The sequence below is a fragment of the Euleptes europaea genome, chromosome 8 (genome assembly GCF_029931775.1).
Source record: "Euleptes europaea isolate rEulEur1 chromosome 8, rEulEur1.hap1, whole genome shotgun sequence".
NCBI lineage: Eukaryota > Metazoa > Chordata > Lepidosauria > Squamata > Sphaerodactylidae > Euleptes > Euleptes europaea.
In genome coordinates, this window is record NC_079319.1 from 14210221 (window position 1) to 14226887 (window position 16667).

The 16667-nt window shown below is 41.5% G+C and overlaps 1 protein-coding gene across 1 annotated transcript in view; it reads left to right on the forward strand.

Moving 5' to 3' along the window:
* Nucleotides 1-275: 275 nt before the first annotated feature.
* Nucleotides 276-16667, forward strand: part of ATAD2 (ATPase family AAA domain containing 2) — a 31909-nt gene continuing 15517 nt past the window's right edge. The window contains exons 1-16 of the mRNA XM_056854667.1: nt 276-506; nt 2834-2982; nt 4256-4308; nt 6723-6888; nt 8070-8172; nt 9011-9101; nt 9472-9582; nt 9933-10050; nt 10553-10654; nt 11840-11948; nt 12147-12262; nt 12585-12759; nt 12841-12929; nt 14132-14291; nt 15215-15305; nt 16264-16578. Coding sequence (XP_056710645.1) covers nt 276-506; nt 2834-2982; nt 4256-4308; nt 6723-6888; nt 8070-8172; nt 9011-9101; nt 9472-9582; nt 9933-10050; nt 10553-10654; nt 11840-11948; nt 12147-12262; nt 12585-12759; nt 12841-12929; nt 14132-14291; nt 15215-15305; nt 16264-16578 — 2179 coding nt within the window. The remainder of the gene's footprint in view (nt 507-2833; nt 2983-4255; nt 4309-6722; nt 6889-8069; nt 8173-9010; nt 9102-9471; nt 9583-9932; nt 10051-10552; nt 10655-11839; nt 11949-12146; nt 12263-12584; nt 12760-12840; nt 12930-14131; nt 14292-15214; nt 15306-16263; nt 16579-16667) is intronic.

Consider the following 16667-nt stretch of genomic DNA (forward strand, 5'->3'; position numbering starts at 1 on the left):
AGTCTACAAATTGCGGTTACAGCCTGCCTTGGAAGTTAAAAAAAGAAGAAGGTACGTAGAAATGGTTTGTTCTCTATTCGGTTTTTTTTGGGGGGGGGGATGCCCCGAGTGGGAAAGGGCTGTGGGGCGGAGGGATCCCCCGAGGCGGTGGGTGAGGCGCCTCCTCGGTCTGTGGCGCCAGAATTCGGAGTCGGGCTGAGGGACGGGCGGACGGAGGGCGGGAGGCGCGTCGTGGCCGCCGCTGGTTTCGGGGCCGCCGCCGCTTCAGGCCGGCCATGGTGATGCTCCGGAGCGGCTGGGGCGGCTCGGGCCGCCCCGGCGCCCAGGACGAGGACGACGCCTCCCCCGCCGCGCCGCCGGGGTCCCGCTACGACGCGATGGAGACCAGCTCCGTCTTCCTCAGCCTGGGCCCTCAGCAGACGCCCGGCCCGCCCTCGGCCCGCAGCCAACGCGGCAGCAGACGCCGCCCCGCCGCGCCTCCGGACGGGCCCCGAGCCGCCGCCGAGGTGAGGGGATGCGGGGGGTGGGGAGGGGGGAGACTCGGCGGCCTGACCCCCCCCCCCATCAGGGTCGTCTTAAAGCACGGGCACGCTGGGCAGTTGCCCCGCGCGCCTACGGGCCCCATGCTCCCCCTAGGGGTGCTTTCACACACCCTGAATAATCCGCTTTCGATGCGCTTTAACGATCGTTTGCAAGTGGGTTTTTTTTTTTTTTGCCGTTGGCCTTTTGCGCACGGGAGGTTTTGGCCTTGGATTCGCTGCTCTCTCGAGGCACGTTTTCCCCCCACCCGAATTCTCAGAACTCAAAAATAACCCCCCCCCACCCCCCCGTGCAGAGAGTTTGGAGACTTCAGATGGGGGAAAGGTGCATCCAGAAAGCAGCCAAGTCCACTTACTGCGTTAATAGATCAAAAAGGAAATGCTGAAGTTGTGGGAGGATGGGAGGCACGGACAACATGCTGTGCAAATGAATTTAATTTGGGAAACATTAAGGGATACGTTTTGATCCAATTCAAATCCCTTGAAGTAATGAAGACTAACGTGAAGGAGTAGAGTCCAGTAGCACCTTAAAGACTAACAGAAATATTTTCTGGTAGGGTATGAGCTTTCTGAAGAAGTGAGCTGTGGCTCACGGAAGCTCATACCCTGCCAGAAAATATTTTTGTTAGTCTTTAAGGTGCTACTGGACTCTAGCCCTTTTTGACTACTGCAAACAGACTAACACGGCTACCCACTGTGAATTATCGTGAAGGAGTAGAGTTTGAGATAATGATAAAGGTGGTTTATTACAATGAATTAGACATCAAATACAAAGAGATAAATAAGAATATCAAATGGACAGGGGGGGGGAGAGGGGAAGTCAACTATATATTTGTTTAATGAAAAGAGAGAAATTGTTTACAGTATATACTGTATGAATGGAATGACATAATAGAATCTGAACAAGTTTGAAAAATAATTTAAAAAATAAAAATAGAAAGCAAATTCCAAGGCAAAACCTCCCCGTGCATAAATGGCCATAGCAAAATCCATCTGCAAAGTGCATTGAAAGCGCATTATTCTGCACGTGTGAATGCACCCTATTATGTTTGTTGTGACTTGCTGCCAATGAATAAATAAATACTATGCTAAGCTATAAATGTTTGCTATTGGGGAATGTATATTTTAGCATGTGTTTTACTAAAGGTGATGGACAATATTAACATTAGGTCACGGTGGGTAGCCGTGTTAGTCTGTCACTAACAGTAGAAAAGAGCAAGAGTTAAAGACTAAAAATTTCTGGCTGGGTATGAGCTTTCATGAGCACCTTAAAAGTGTCAGAAATTTTGTTACGTCTTTAAGGTTCTACTGAACTCTTGCACTGTTCTAATATTAATGTTGATTTGGGTTTGGGTCAAGAATAAAACACCAGTATAATGTAAGAAAGGGCTTGTTCGTTATGGAAGCACCAATAAATATATCTTTTTAATTTTATCGACTATTTAACATTTTTATTCCTGTGAATGGTTGTGTAGGTAGGGGCCCCAATGCACTGCTTTGGCCGGGAGCCTATAATGCTGTTAAGACAGCCCTGCCCCCAAGAGGAAACTCTGCTGACAGTCTTTTATTTCCAGGGATTTCTTAGAACTTTGCTCTGGCTTCCTTTTCTGTTTTTCTTGAACTTCTCGTACCAGCCAAGACTGGGATGTGGTGCCAAGAAAAACCACAGGAGGAGGCTCCTGGTGGGCACGTTGGGCCAAAGCAAAAAAAAAAAAAAAAACCCCAACGCCCAGCTGTGCCCACAATCTTTTAATTTAGACGACCGAGAATGGCACACAGTGGCATGGAAGCTTTTGAGCTACACAGAATGCTTCTTCAGGCCCAGTGATGCAAACCAAAATGGGGAGGGAAAGACAACTTTTTGGGGGCTATGATCTTAAGGTCTGAAATTCTTTAATACTTAATATAAAGACTCATCCTGGAAAGCTTGTGCGCTTTGGAGTGTTTTGTTTTGGTTGGCCTGAATTTTAAAAAGGGTTTTTCGTTGATGAGTGTAGTGGAACAGCCATGCAACATATACACACACCTGCCACAAAACAATGTTTGTGAAACGGACATCCAACATATTTTCCAGGCTCAGTCACATTTTGTGACATTTGGGATGTTCAAAAGGGGCTGGGTGGGAGAAGAAATGGGCGTGCACTGATTAGTGTTTTAGTGTTATAACCATAGCTGGCAAGTTTGTTCAGTCTAGAATCCATAAGGTAACAGAAAGGGTGGCAATTTTATAGGCTGCAGGTTGGAGCAAAGCTTCTAAATGTAATCTGTATATGTTCCTACTTGTACCTCTTCAGGAATTTGCTTCACACAAAGACTGTGAACATTTTACAAGGCATTCTGTAAGAGCTCTGCAGAAAAATAACCCGCATTACTCAGATTCGAGTTTTGAAAAAAGCATTGCAATGCTAAGTGAGAATGGTATTAACAGGAAACATTTTACACGGTAATTGCTTTCTATTTCTTACAAATACATTAGCAAGATCCCTTTGTTTTCTGAATCTGTGCCAACCCACTGCAAGTAATAGTGTCCATGTTCTAATAAGCAATGTAGAAAAATTCCTGTTTGTGCTGTGCTCTGTGGCATACTAAATGAACAGTAAAATCTTTGTGAACTGACACCTGATATAGCCCAAATCTAGTTAGAAGTGATGTAGATTGAAATGTGCTGGGTGCAAAGACTTAAGTCCTATGAACCATGAATAGAGTTTGTGGAAGATATAGTTTCCCACTGAGTTCCCACCAGATATGTTCCTAAAGATCAGGGACCCTATGGGAAGACCACATGGAAATTGTCACCCCTTCTGAACAGAGCAAGACCTCCCCCACCCCGTGGGGGGGCACTGTGCTCCCTTCAGCTACAGAGTTTTTAGTACTGCATCCTGAGGGTTCCTGGATCCTTAGGAGCTGCTTTTGGGGAGAGCTCTAGTAAGAAGGGGAGGGCAGCAGAGTTGCTTCTGCAAACCTTTTGCTGTTCATAGTTTGTGGGAAAGCCACTATGCATGCTTGAGTTCCTAAATCAATACAACCATCTGGAATATCCCACAGTGCAAGCTGTAGTTTCAGTGTAATATTTTACATGCCAACATTATTTATTGAATCCTAGTGTTCATATCTCTACTTTACAAACAAAAAGTGAGCTCCTGAAGCAGCTTACACAAATTCAAAACAAATACTAATAGAGATTAAACTACAGTTTTAATAAGACCACTGGAAGAATGCCTGCTTACTACCTCTGTTTTCCTCTAGCCTCAGCAATAGCATTTAAAAGGAGGGTGAGCTTTCACCCTGGAGCTGATTATAAGTTGCCTAGCTGTTGTTTAGCGCATTCTAGCCTCTCAGTGTTAGCTGATAAAATATCAGGATTATAGTATAGCATCAGAAGAGCAGTTTCCACAGTTATATGACAACTTGATATAGCTTGAAAGTTCCAGGGCCCTGGTGATCAAACAAATCATTTAAAATAATTTAGGCACTACACAAGGACTAGTATGTTTTAAAATTGCCATTAAGAAATATAAAATGCTACGTCAATTTCTGATTCCGAAACCATTCTCTGTTTACAGCTGAACAGAATTGTTCTGGATTTCGTCAAATGAAACAGAGTGTCTTCATGATAGAGAGAATTCTAGTACTGCTTCTAGAGAAAAACGGTGAAGTCAGATGTTAGACTGGACATGCAGTTTTAAGATTTTACCACTGTTTTTACTTTTCTGTAGGCAGCTGGCCAGACTGCAGGCAGATAATAAAAAGAATGAAGACTGTGAAGAAGGTAATTTAGTAAATGCACATTTTGTGAATTGTAGAGTTGTAAAAGGACTTAGTGGACCACTGAGCCCATCATACCTTCTGCCTTGGGGCTTCCTATCAGCTAAGGTGGGTGGCTATATGTAAGAGAGGATTCTACAGAGGTACCAAAGTTAAATTACTCTCTGATGGAAGGGGTTTGACTTGTTCTCCTCGCTGTAATAGGGACCCCAGGGGCAAGGTTTCTGAGAGCAAGTGAATGGTAGGTGGTAGAGAACGAGGAACTTGATGGAAGAGAAGATTGAGAAAGAAGATTTGAAGAAAAGAGCAGAGTCAGCAGCAAGTTGAGTCAAAAACCAATTAGAAGGATCTTCATAGGGGTAGCACTTAAAATTTTCAGGAGGAGCTGAACACTTCAGGGAACTAGAGCGGAGGTGCTAGAAAGGTAGGTTGAGACATCATGGCCCAAAAGATGTGGGAGAAAGCATGCCATGGCCTGAAAAACAAGGAATCTACGGAAACCTCAGGTAGGGGAGATATGAAGCTGAAGACAGTAGGATGGGGGAAGTCCTAGGAAGAAGAGCTTTGACTGCAGTAATGGTGAGAGAGGTGGGCAGGTAAGAGAGACTTGGAGGGTAGGTTCTGTGGACCAAGAAGGCAAAGGATTGTTGCATCTGTGATCTAGATTCTGGCAGGGAATTCTGCCATGTAAGACTTCTGTTGCCATTGCGCCATGGTGATCTGGCATTCTGGAGGGGGCCATGACAGCTGAAATGAACACTCATTGTTTCATCTAACCAGCCAGTTATCTGGCTGAAGGCTTCTGGTACTTGCAGACTTGTGTGCACCATCCCTCTGATTTTGTGTAACATTTCCTCACAAGTTTTGCCTTCAAGTCTTTGTCCTTCTAGTTCTTTTCCATGTATTTCCAATTCATAAATACAAGTCTTGAAGTGTATTCTCCAGAATATTGGCATAGTACTTCAGCTTTAGTTGGGTCTGTTCTGAAATGAGGTCATATTATTTTCAGAGGTAACAATATTTAATTTCCAGCATCTTTACTAAAGCACTTCTGTGTATACGTTATTTTTATATTATATCTAATTTTGGACTCTCCCTCAGAGTGCAGATCAAAACATCTGTGCATTGGTGCCAGGTACAGAAAGGGGAGAGATTTCTGTCAACCTGGGAGAACCTGGTGTGGGCGGCAAATGAGGAGAGGAGGCAGCAGCCAGTATGGGAGGATAGAAATATTATTCTTGTTGTTTCTGATGTGTTATAATTTTATGTTGCAATGCAATGCAGTTTGCTATAATTTAGCAAGCATCAGTCTTTTCTGGGGTGCTATAGAAATGGAGCTACTTTTCAAAGCAGAGTTTGTTATAAGATTCTTGGCCACCTTACAGTTTAAGATCGCACAGATCTAAGGTACTTCCTTCATAATTCATCAAGACACCAATATTTCATACCATCTTCTAACTCTTTAGTTCTTGATTAGGTTGCATGAAAAATGTGACCCCTTCTGCTCCTTGGCCATTGCTTGTTTACTTTCACAGCCATGCACTCAGGAGACACCAGTGTATCAGAAAACTATGAAAAGCCAGAGTTTACATTTTTCTCTTAGCCATGCCCATACTCCTAGACAAAGTTGCTTAATTGAAAAAAAGATTATATTTTGGTAGCGAAGGCTAGTGTATACTGTCAAATGTATACAGCTGATCTGTCATTTGAAGCAGGTTTTTAAACAGGACACTTACAGTGCGTTCCTAAGGAGAGTAACTCCAGTCTAAGTCCATTGAAATGAATGAGCTTAGACTGGAGCAGCTCTCCTTAGGAATGCACGGTTAGTAGAGTTCAGGTTAGTAACCATAAAATAATGAAGACAAATATATTTGGCTCTGAATTATCACATTACGGTACGTACCAGATGTTACTGTTCAATCCTACCTTTGCTTTAAATTTTTTCTGAAGACTACCTTACTCTCTGGGTATTTCTAGAGCATTCACTTGTTCTTTACTGTGAGTTGCATCCAAGGCTTCCACAGATGGTGTGAGTGTGTAGATTTTTTTTTTTACCAGCCTCCACCACCACCTGCTGTAAAGCTACTAGGGGTTGGGATCCTCCAGCACAATGTGCCGCACAGCAAAGGGGCCCCACAGTAATAACAAGGATTCAGTTTATGTTCTTACCCCTCACTTGTGCCTGCTTTTTTCCTCTTTTCATTGGAAGCCTTTTATACTCCATAGGGGTATTTCTCTTTTAAATTGTATATTGTAAAGTTCCCGGGGTGTGCTACATAAATATTAAGTCTTGATTTCACATGCATCTATAAGTGAAGCAACTTTAGCCTTCAAGATACACTATCTAAAAATGTTTTTCTCTTTACATAAACAAATAGACTAGTGAAGGTGTTTTTTGGATTGTTTTTTGATGATTAGGTACTGTAGTTCCTGTCACAAAATCACTGAGACCAAGAGTAAATGGTAAGCCTGGGAATGCTTCAGAAGAAAATGGAGATGTTGAAGTCCGTCGCAGTTGCAGAATTAGACAGAGCCGTTACAGCACTATGAACCAATCAGTTCTGTTTGACAAGCTTATTACAAAGTAAGTTTTTGTGTATATTGTCAAAGACCATGAAGCATTTAAAAGCTTTAAAAAAAACAGTCCTTTGTATTATGTTCGCTGATGCACTAGAGGCAGTGATGTGGATCTTCCAGGAAAATTTGAATCAGAAAATTTTCCAATTTAAATACTATGTAAATGCCTGGGCCATGTACAAGCACTGGGGTTTGTCCATGCTTCATATTCCACATTTAACTCATCTAGTATGAAAGCCAGTGTGGTGTAGTGGTTAAGAGTGTTGGGGTTAGTATCTGGGGAAACCTGGTTTCGAATCCCCACTTGTGTTATAGAAGCTCGCTGAGTGATCTTGGTACAAGCATACCCTCTCATCCTAACTTACCTCACGGGGGTTTTGTGAGGAGAATGTGGAGGAGAGGAGAATGATGTAAGCCACTTTGGGTCCCCATTAGGGAGAAGGGCAGGGTACAAATGAATTAAATAATATGGTTTGCAGCACAACAGCCCTGGTGAATATAGTTAAACAGCTATTTTGTGGGGCAGAAAGTTTTCCACCCAAAAATATCATTGGAAAAATTTCTGCTCCATATCACTGACCAGAGCAGGGGTGTCAAACATAAGGTCTATGGGCCAGATCCAGCCCCTTGAGAGCTCTTACTTGGCCCGTGAGGCAGCCATCTCCCTTAGTCCCAATCTGGGCCGGCGAGCCCACTGCAGGCTTGCCAGGCAAGGCTGCCACCACCACCACTACCACCCCGTCCAGATCTGGGCTGGCAAGTCCATGGCAGGCTCGCCAGTCAAGGCAGCCCCCCACTTCCACTCTGAGCTGCCGAGGCATGGCCTGGCCCAACCAAGTGACATTTATGCCATATGCGGACCTTGTAACAAATTAGTTTGACACCCCTGGACTAGAGGGTCCTCTCACCTTCAGGAATGGCTTTTCCAGGGATGCAAGTGGGAAAGAAGACATGAACTTTTCCATTGGACTTTCTTGTGGGGACTCCTGGGTGCGATCCTGTGTTAAACTATTATACTACTCAATAATAATGTTTGAACAGTGTTAAACCCAAGTACAGTAAAGACTCATTGTCCATTTTAAGTGGTTGGCTTCTCTGTTCCCAATGCAGTTCTGCATGGTATGTTTAGCCTAGTAGATAAAGCAAACATTAAAACAAACAATGTCATATTTTGTACACGCTTTTCAGCACTGCAGAAGCTGTATTACAAAAAATGGATGACATGAAAAAAATGCGCCGGCGGCGAATAATGGATCTGGAAGACCTTGGGGTGTTCAATGATGCTGAAGCGGTAAATCATATTCAGGTTGTCTAAAAAACAGTGTGTCTTAGAAAGTATTGTTTACTTAGTTTTGTTAAATGTATATGTGGCCATGGCTCAGTGGTAAAGCATCTTCTTGGCATGCAGAAGGTCCCAGGTTCAATCCCCGGTATCTCCAGTTAAAGGAGCTAGGCAGGTAGGTGACATGAAAGTCCTCTGCCTGAGACCTTGGAGAGCCGGTCTGAGTAGACAATACTGACTTTGATGGACCGAGAGTCTGATTCAGTAGAAGGCAGCTTCATGTGTTCAACCTTATGTTTGCTCCCTACATGAGCAAGTATGATAAGTATTAAACAAATGTTTTCTTCAGAATGGGTTACTGTTCAAGGAGCATTTTGCAGATATATGCACATGCTCTTAGACATTTTATTTGCTTAGAATTAAGGGCCTTCCTATCACCCATGTGCATTCTCTAGGCAGACTTAACAATTAAATTTTAAAATAAAATAACAGATAGGAAACCCAGAAGAAATTGCAGGGGTCACTTTGTTTTCTCTGGCATCCCATTCCCCATATTATATCCTCTTTCTCACCTGGCAGCCTGTATATCTTCACCCCTTTCCCTGCTACCTTCTCTCCTTTCAACTCACCAACTTTGTTTGTCCCCCTTCAGCTTTATATATTTACTTCATTTATACTCCACCTTTATCCCCAGTGGGGGACCCAAAGCAGCTTACCTCTTTCTCCTCTCCTCATAACAACCCAATGAGGTAGATTAGGCTTGACTAGTTTAGTTTACATAGTTCTGTGAACTCCTTCTGTTCATGGCTCATAGAAAGCAACTCAATTTTTTCTCGTGTCATTCTAGGAAAACATTGGTGTATATTCACGCGGGAAAACAAAAAGAGGGATTCGAAGGATTGATGAAGAAACCACAGACAACCAGGATGGGAGTGCAGGTCATTGTGCTGCTTTGAATGTTTTGAGATCGTGTGACATATTAAACTCTGTACTGCACTGTTTATGTTCTTTTATATCATAGCAGTCTCAGCATCTTTGGGGGATGTTGCCTACATAGATGTCTCTGGGTTTTAGAAAAGGAGAAAACAACACCTTTAAAGAAGAGCTTATAGCCCCACAAGTTTCTCCACGGAAATCCTTTTGCAGTTTATTTTTAAGTCAGTAGAAAATAGTTGTGCAATATTCTTTGTTTTAATGAGTCTGCTGTTTGTAATCTAAAATGGGCAATATCTCCTAGAGCTATGTTTCACAGAATCTGCTTCGGGTAAATCGTTGTTTTTTTAAGTTAAATTATTTTGTATAAATCAGAGTCTTCAGAAGAAGGTGAAGACCAAGAGGATGAAGATGGAGAAGATAATCAAAAGCGCTATGACCTCAGAAAGCGAAAAACTGTAGTACGCTATCAAGCCTCACCAGAAAGTAGGTTGCCTATGTGCCTTTTTTGTAGGCCTAATTTTGTGTACTTGTCGTGACTCAGAAAACTTTCATCTTATTGTACACTGACTCCTTCGTATTTTACTCTTTTCCGCACAAGTAAATACCACAATTATGCACCACTTTTTCAACAGATGGAATGGGTCTAATTTCAGCAGGTCTTTCACAGGGTAAAGGAAAAAAGAAAGCTTGTCTGAAATTAATGAACTTAAGCTGCTACTAGGTTTTGATTCTTCCTAAGCAAGCTGGTTATTGACATATATATTTTCACTCATTAACATGTAGGCAGAAATGTATGTCAGTTCTTATGGACGCTTTCCTCTTGTTGTTAATAGAACCCAGCCACCAAAGGAAGCCAAAATTATTCTTCCCTAATGCAGCCTCTGCTGTAAGGCGAAGGTTTTCCTTCAGCGCTGCAGGACCAAGGAGCCCTTACTGCAAAAAGATAAACAGGTCTGTTACTGTTATGAAAACGGTCCATTGTTAGTGTTTCAGATGTTTTCTCTGTTTCGAGGGAGGGGCCGTGGCTCACCGGTAGAGCATCTGCTTGGCATGCAGAAGGTCCCAGGTTCAATCCCCAGCATCTCCAGTTAAAGGGACTAAGCGAGTAGGGGATGTGGAAGACTCCTGCCTGAGACCCTGGAGAGCTGCTGCCGGTCTGAATAGACAATACTTCAGCTTTTACAGTTTAATCGAGTGGTTTGTCTGAGAGTGGAGTTGTGATAACCTCTGTCTATGTTGGCAAGTGTTGAAAACTTATGTACAGGCTTTTCATAAGTGTTCTTCATTGCCCTATGATGAAAGCTAGCAAATTATGCACTTGATAGCTTGCCTTCGTATGGGTCCTCACATTTTCAGTAATGCTAGGAATTATTTGTGTGTCTTTCTGATTGTGAAGTATGTAACATTTCATACTACATGTATACTTACAGTGGTTTACTTTAAATAAAAACAGACGCAAGCATGCAATTCATAACAGTGATTCTACATCATCATCTGATGACGAACAGCGTTTTGAAAGGCGAAGGAACCGAAGTCTGAACAAAGCATTAAGCAGGTATCCTTTTTGTAACTTTTCCCACTCAGAGTATGAATGTGGTATCTTGTAACCTTAATCTGTAGAATAAAATATGGTTAGTGAGAAACTGTTCATTCCTGTTTTCCTGGGGTTAAGCATCTATATATCTAATTCTCAACATGGCTAAACCTGTGGATATTTAAATCCAGAGACTGGAGTCATGAACCCGCAAAGTACATCTTTCTACAAACCTGAAAATAGCCCCAGGTTTGCAGAAAAACCTAAAAATATGTAAAAATTGAGAAGTTAACCCCCCCCCAATAGAAACAGCACCTGTAGCTTTAAAAAATGAATACCCTCTCACTGGCCATTATGGGGTTGCTGGGGAACAACGACAACCTTGGTTTCTGTCAGTAAAATGCAGGGGAAGGGGCAGGGTCCATTCCAGGACTATTTTAGCTTTTGAAGGAGGGCTCAGTGGGTCTAGGCCTGGCAGCAACCACAGGGTGACTTGCTACCATGCAACTTGCATGACTCACCCAGGTCTGGCCGCTCACTACTGTTCAACAGCATTCACCCACAAAAGCCAATGTGGTGTAGTGGTTAGAGGTGGGGGGTTTGTCCCCAACCATTTTGAGCCTGCTGGCACATTTGGAATTCCAACATAGGGTGGTGGGCACAATCACAATATGGCTTCCATAGGAGGTGGAGTCAATCATAACATGGCTGCCACACGAGGACTACAAGATGTCAGGGAGTGAAGTTATACATAACTCTAATAGTAACATTTGACATTTCAGGCAGAAGTTGTGTTTAACAAGGTGCCTTTAATCTGCACATCCAATCAGGAATCCTGCTGGGCAAATTCCCTCCCCCCCTCCTACTTTCTAAATGCATTTGGCGGGCACTACATGGGGACTGTTGGGTTAGAGTTTCAGATTAGGATTTGGGCACCTAGGTTCAAATCACCATTCTGCCATGGAAGCTCACTGGATGACCTTGGGCCAGTTATACTTTCTCACCCTGACCCACCTTACATGGTTGTGATGACAAAACAGAGGCGAGGAGAAAGACGTATGCTGCTGCTTTGTAACTTCAAATATGAAGTTGTCTCTAGACACTTTAATATTTAAAATGTTAATTTAGCAAGATGAATTAATATTACACTTTTTGTGATACTGTGTTCTTGTTTCCCCACACACACACAACTGATGTTTGGACTAGGTGCCTTCCTCTGAACTTCAGAAAAGATGAGTTGAAAGGAATCCGCAAGGATCGTATGAAAATTGGAGCAAGCCTGGCTGATGTTGATCCAATGCAAATTGACTGTTCAGTAAGTCTGTGCTACTTCATGTTTCTATGTAATTGATAACTAGACACTTTGCAATAAACTTTTCTAAAGAGTGGGATTATGGGCTGCTTGGTTGCTGGTGCTTGAACAATTTTGAAGACTGCATTGGATGTCTTTCTGTGTGGCTTTCCTGTGACCTTGGTTGCCCTGTTTTCATCTGTAAACCTTTTCCCACCATAGGTACAATTTGACAGTGTGGGTGGACTCTCTAGCCATATTTCAGCTTTAAAGGAGATGGTGGTTTTTCCACTGCTTTATCCAGAAGTGTTTCAGAGGTTCAGAATTCAGCCTCCAAGGTACACCATTTTAAAAACATGTGGCTTCTAGTTAGCAAAAGCAGCATTCTTGAAATCTTGGTTATAGACCTTTACCATCTTTCCATTTGTCTTCAAGTGTATACACATGCCAGTGGGAGAGCTTAAGAAACAATTTATGTGGGGGTGCAGGGAAGAGAAGGGAGAATGAAAGATCTACTAGAGAAGCATGCATTCTTATGTGCCTTTTTAGAAACGTCACTTGAAATCGTATACTGTTATGAGATTGACACCTCCAAAATATTCAATATTATAGCCAAAGTAATACTCCTAACTGAAGATTTTAAATTTCTATTTTTGACAGGGGTTGCCTTTTCTATGGTCCACCAGGTACTGGAAAAACTCTGGTTGCCAGGGCCCTTGCTAACGAGTGCAGCCAAGGTGACAGAAGAATCGCATTTTTTATGAGAAAAGGTGCCGATTGCCTCAGTAAGTGGGTTGGAGAATCTGAGCGGCAGCTTCGCCTGTTGTTTGATCAGGTAATCTTGCATGGTAACAGGTAATCTCGATTGTGTTCTGTGTCGCTGCTTTAGTACTTATGTATTCAACTCTCCTTGTAGGCCTATCAGATGCGCCCGTCAATTATATTCTTTGATGAGATAGATGGTCTTGCCCCTGTACGGTCCAGTAGACAAGATCAAATTCACAGGTACGAACTTAATATTTAAAACTATGGTTGTCTTTTTGATATTGGCTTTAAAAACTTGGGATCGGTTAAATTTGGTTTCATGTTTGTGGTCCTCAAAGTAGAACAATAGTTCCAAAGAGGTGAGAAAGGGTAGACCTGTCATGGATCTGTTCTGTTTGGAGAGTAGAATAAAAATGAATTAATGTGAATGCAAGATTAATTAGTGGTAATCAACACTTTTTCACGTTTTCTCTTTTAAACATGATTCAGAAACCTCATTTGAGGATTTATTTGCATTTTCAAATTATTGATTTGTTCTCACTGAAACAAAACTCATTGTAAGTAGTACTTGTAGAAATACTCTGTTTCATGAGTCACTGTTTCAATTTTTGTAATGGGGAAAAGGAGGTAACTCAATTAAGTCACTCAAACATCCTTTCAGTTAGCCACATCTAAAATAACAGTTGTTGAACTGTGACACTGGCTAATGCCACTCCATGTTCAAATACATATCCTGGTAATGCGAAGAGTGCTTTGATATGTTACCTCTGGCATGGTGGCTGGATCAGAGGCCAAGCATCAACATCTACTAATCAGCTGGCGCATTATGTCAGAATCACTAGTCCTCAGAGAAGTATAGCACTGCCATGATTGTGTCATATGTATTCTGGTTGTCTTACACGGTGACTAATTTTGACATTACTGGTGGAGTTATTTGAAGTTCAGGATCAAAACTTCATTAGAAAGTATCATGAGTTTCCAGATGTCCTGGTTGGGAACAGTTTTTTCATATGAACTTCAGCCAAATTCCAGAGAAATTGTGTCATGAACTTGCCTTCAGCCTACTCAGGGAAGGTCACTAGTTTCCTTTTTTTAATTAAAAAGAGAGAGAGAAAAAATAGAAAATAAAGACATCGTCCGTTTTTGCAAAGAAAAATAATAAGAGAAAATATAACATGCTATACTATACAATACTTGATAATAATATTAGAGAATAAATGGTGATGAAATAATCTTGAAGTGGTGTTAACTATTATGAATCTCAACATAAATTTCTAAAAATAATTCCTGGATATTGAAAAATAAGTTCATATATTATTATCTATATATTCGAATGTCCCCACCGCCCTCCTAATCATCTCTAAAAGTTTAGTAGGATTCCCCTGATGTTGTAGATTTTGGGGGGAATCCAAATAGCTGATGACATATTTTTTATTTTCAAGTTCCATTGTATCCACACTGCTCGCGCTGATGGATGGCTTAGACAGCAGAGGCGAGATCGTGGTCATCGGAGCTACCAATAGATTGGATGCCATAGATCCTGCTTTACGGAGGCCTGGGCGTTTCGACAGAGAATTTCTTTTCACATTGCCAGATAAAGATGTAAGAATCTCCTTTTTCATTTACGAGTATCTGTAGTCCTCCCCATGGCCCACAGGACGGGGTGGCCTTTAGATGATAAACATCCGACAGCTGGAACAGCTCAATTTCAATCGCAGTCGGTCTTGCTGCTTTAGGTGCCCCCATTCTGCTCCAAATGGTTCCATACGGAAGGCAGGCATGTGGGCTCGAAGGGATTCTCTCGTTCACTGCCAGAAGTGAGACAGAATTGTCGGAAGAAAAACTTACTGTATAACAAAACACTGTTATAAAGGGATGCCCAAACTGAAATAGATTGTGTTGGAATCAGCACGACTTAGTTTCTCACAATATATTTCAGAACCTTCATATAGTAAAGTACTAACACTGTGCCCTGGCTGTTGAATGCCAGTTCTCCCATGAATATAGGCCCTATTCTATATCTTTACGTTAGGTTTTTGTTATCTTGTTCCAAACTCCTAAGCATATACTTCTTCTTTTTTGGACTTTACTATATGTACCATATACAAATAAATGTAAATTTGGTTGTCAGTGATAACTGATTTTCTTTAGACAAATTCAGACAATAGTGTGTGACTTTCAGAATATGTGGCTTTTAGAATGTGCAAAATTCATGGTATGGTATATCTTGAATCCATTGAGTTCTGAGTAGCACCTATTCAGATTCCAATAATAGATACTTGCAAATGAGTTGGAGAAAACTGTCCTTTTGACTTACTTCAAAAGTAAATCCTAGTGAACTCTTGCCTTTTTGGATGAACATGATTAAGATCAGATGGAAAAAATGAGCTATGGACAAGAAGGAAGGAAGAAAAATCAGTGTTGAAAGCTGACTTGATCAAAAGTTGGGATATAGTTGTTGCTTTTTACAAAAAATGTTGCTGAGACTGGAAGAATTTTTCAAAAATAAATATTTTTGTTATTAGGCGAGGAGAGAGATTCTCAAAATTCATACGCGAGAGTGGTCCCCCAAGCCATCGGAGATGTTTCTTGAAGAGTTAGCTGAAAAGTGTGTTGGTAAGATGAAAATCAAGTTCAGTGTATGAAAATACGCTTCTGTTGTCTCAATCCTTAAAAATATCTTTTATGATACACCAGTTGCTTATGACAGTGAGATATCTGCTGCTTTTTAAAAAAAACCAGGTACGGTAGATTAAAAACTGCCGATATAAATGAAGTCAGCTTGCATACAGTGGGCCATTACATCAAATTCAGCTACTGTTAATGGGGTGGGATGAGGAGGAGGGGAACTAACCAGAATGCTAAATCGAAGACAACTGAAAATCAGTTTCTCTTGTCCGCTTCTGAGCTTGTGGTGGACTTTCCTCTTTGTATTTGCATTAATAAGGTCAAGAAATGCGCTGAATATTGTACAACTCTTTGAACGTTGCAGTTCAGTGCAAGCAGAGCCCTATGTAAACTCTTGACAGTTTTAGAAAATTTGTATTACTCTGAAGCAAAATAGCTTTGGGAGTTTCTGTAGATTGCAATGAATGTGAAAAGTATGGCTGCCCTTAGGTACCTTTATGCAGAAGTTTGTAAATGAAACATCTGTTATATCTGACAGTCTCCAATGTCAAAATAAAACATTTTCTTCAAACGTTAAAGTTTTTGCATGTTGAATAACGAATGTCAATAGAACAACACACTCCAATTGCACAAAATGTTAATGTACAGAAGAATTCTGTTCATGTTTCACCTTTACATTATCTGAAATTTTCTCTAATTACTAAACAAAATGAGGGAGGAAAGAACTATGGATACTACCTTGAGTTCCATGGAGAAAAAGCAGAGTAAACACAATGACACCTAGGATTCAATTAATGGCTGTGATAGGAGTATGTGCGGGCGTGTGTTGGATGGAAACAACTGTCAGCCTTTTCTCTTAACAGTGTATTGCAGCTAAACCTCTGTGTTTGTAGACTGTTTGTAGGCTAGGTAGGTAATTAATGTGGAAATGCTTTTTTCCTTGTAGGATACTGTGGGGCTGACATTAAATCCATATGTACTGAAGCTGCTTTGTGTGCCCTGCGTCGACGTTATCCTCAGATTTACACCAGCAGTGCAAAGTTGCAGTTGGATATTTCTTCTATTAACATAACAGCTAAAGATTTTGTAGCGGCTATGCAAAAAACCATACCTGCCTCTCAGAGGGCGGTGTCCTCACCTGGCCAAGCCCTCTCTACCATTGCAAAACCACTACTTGAAAACACACTTCAGAAAATCTTGGAAACCCTGCAGAGGGTGTTTCCTCATGCAGAGCTTGCACAAAAAGGCAAGGGAAAGCCAGGTATGTGCATATTGATTTCTGCTTGATTTGGGGAGACATTTTTAATTTAATACAGTTACACATTTATCTATTTTTAATAAATAAGTGTG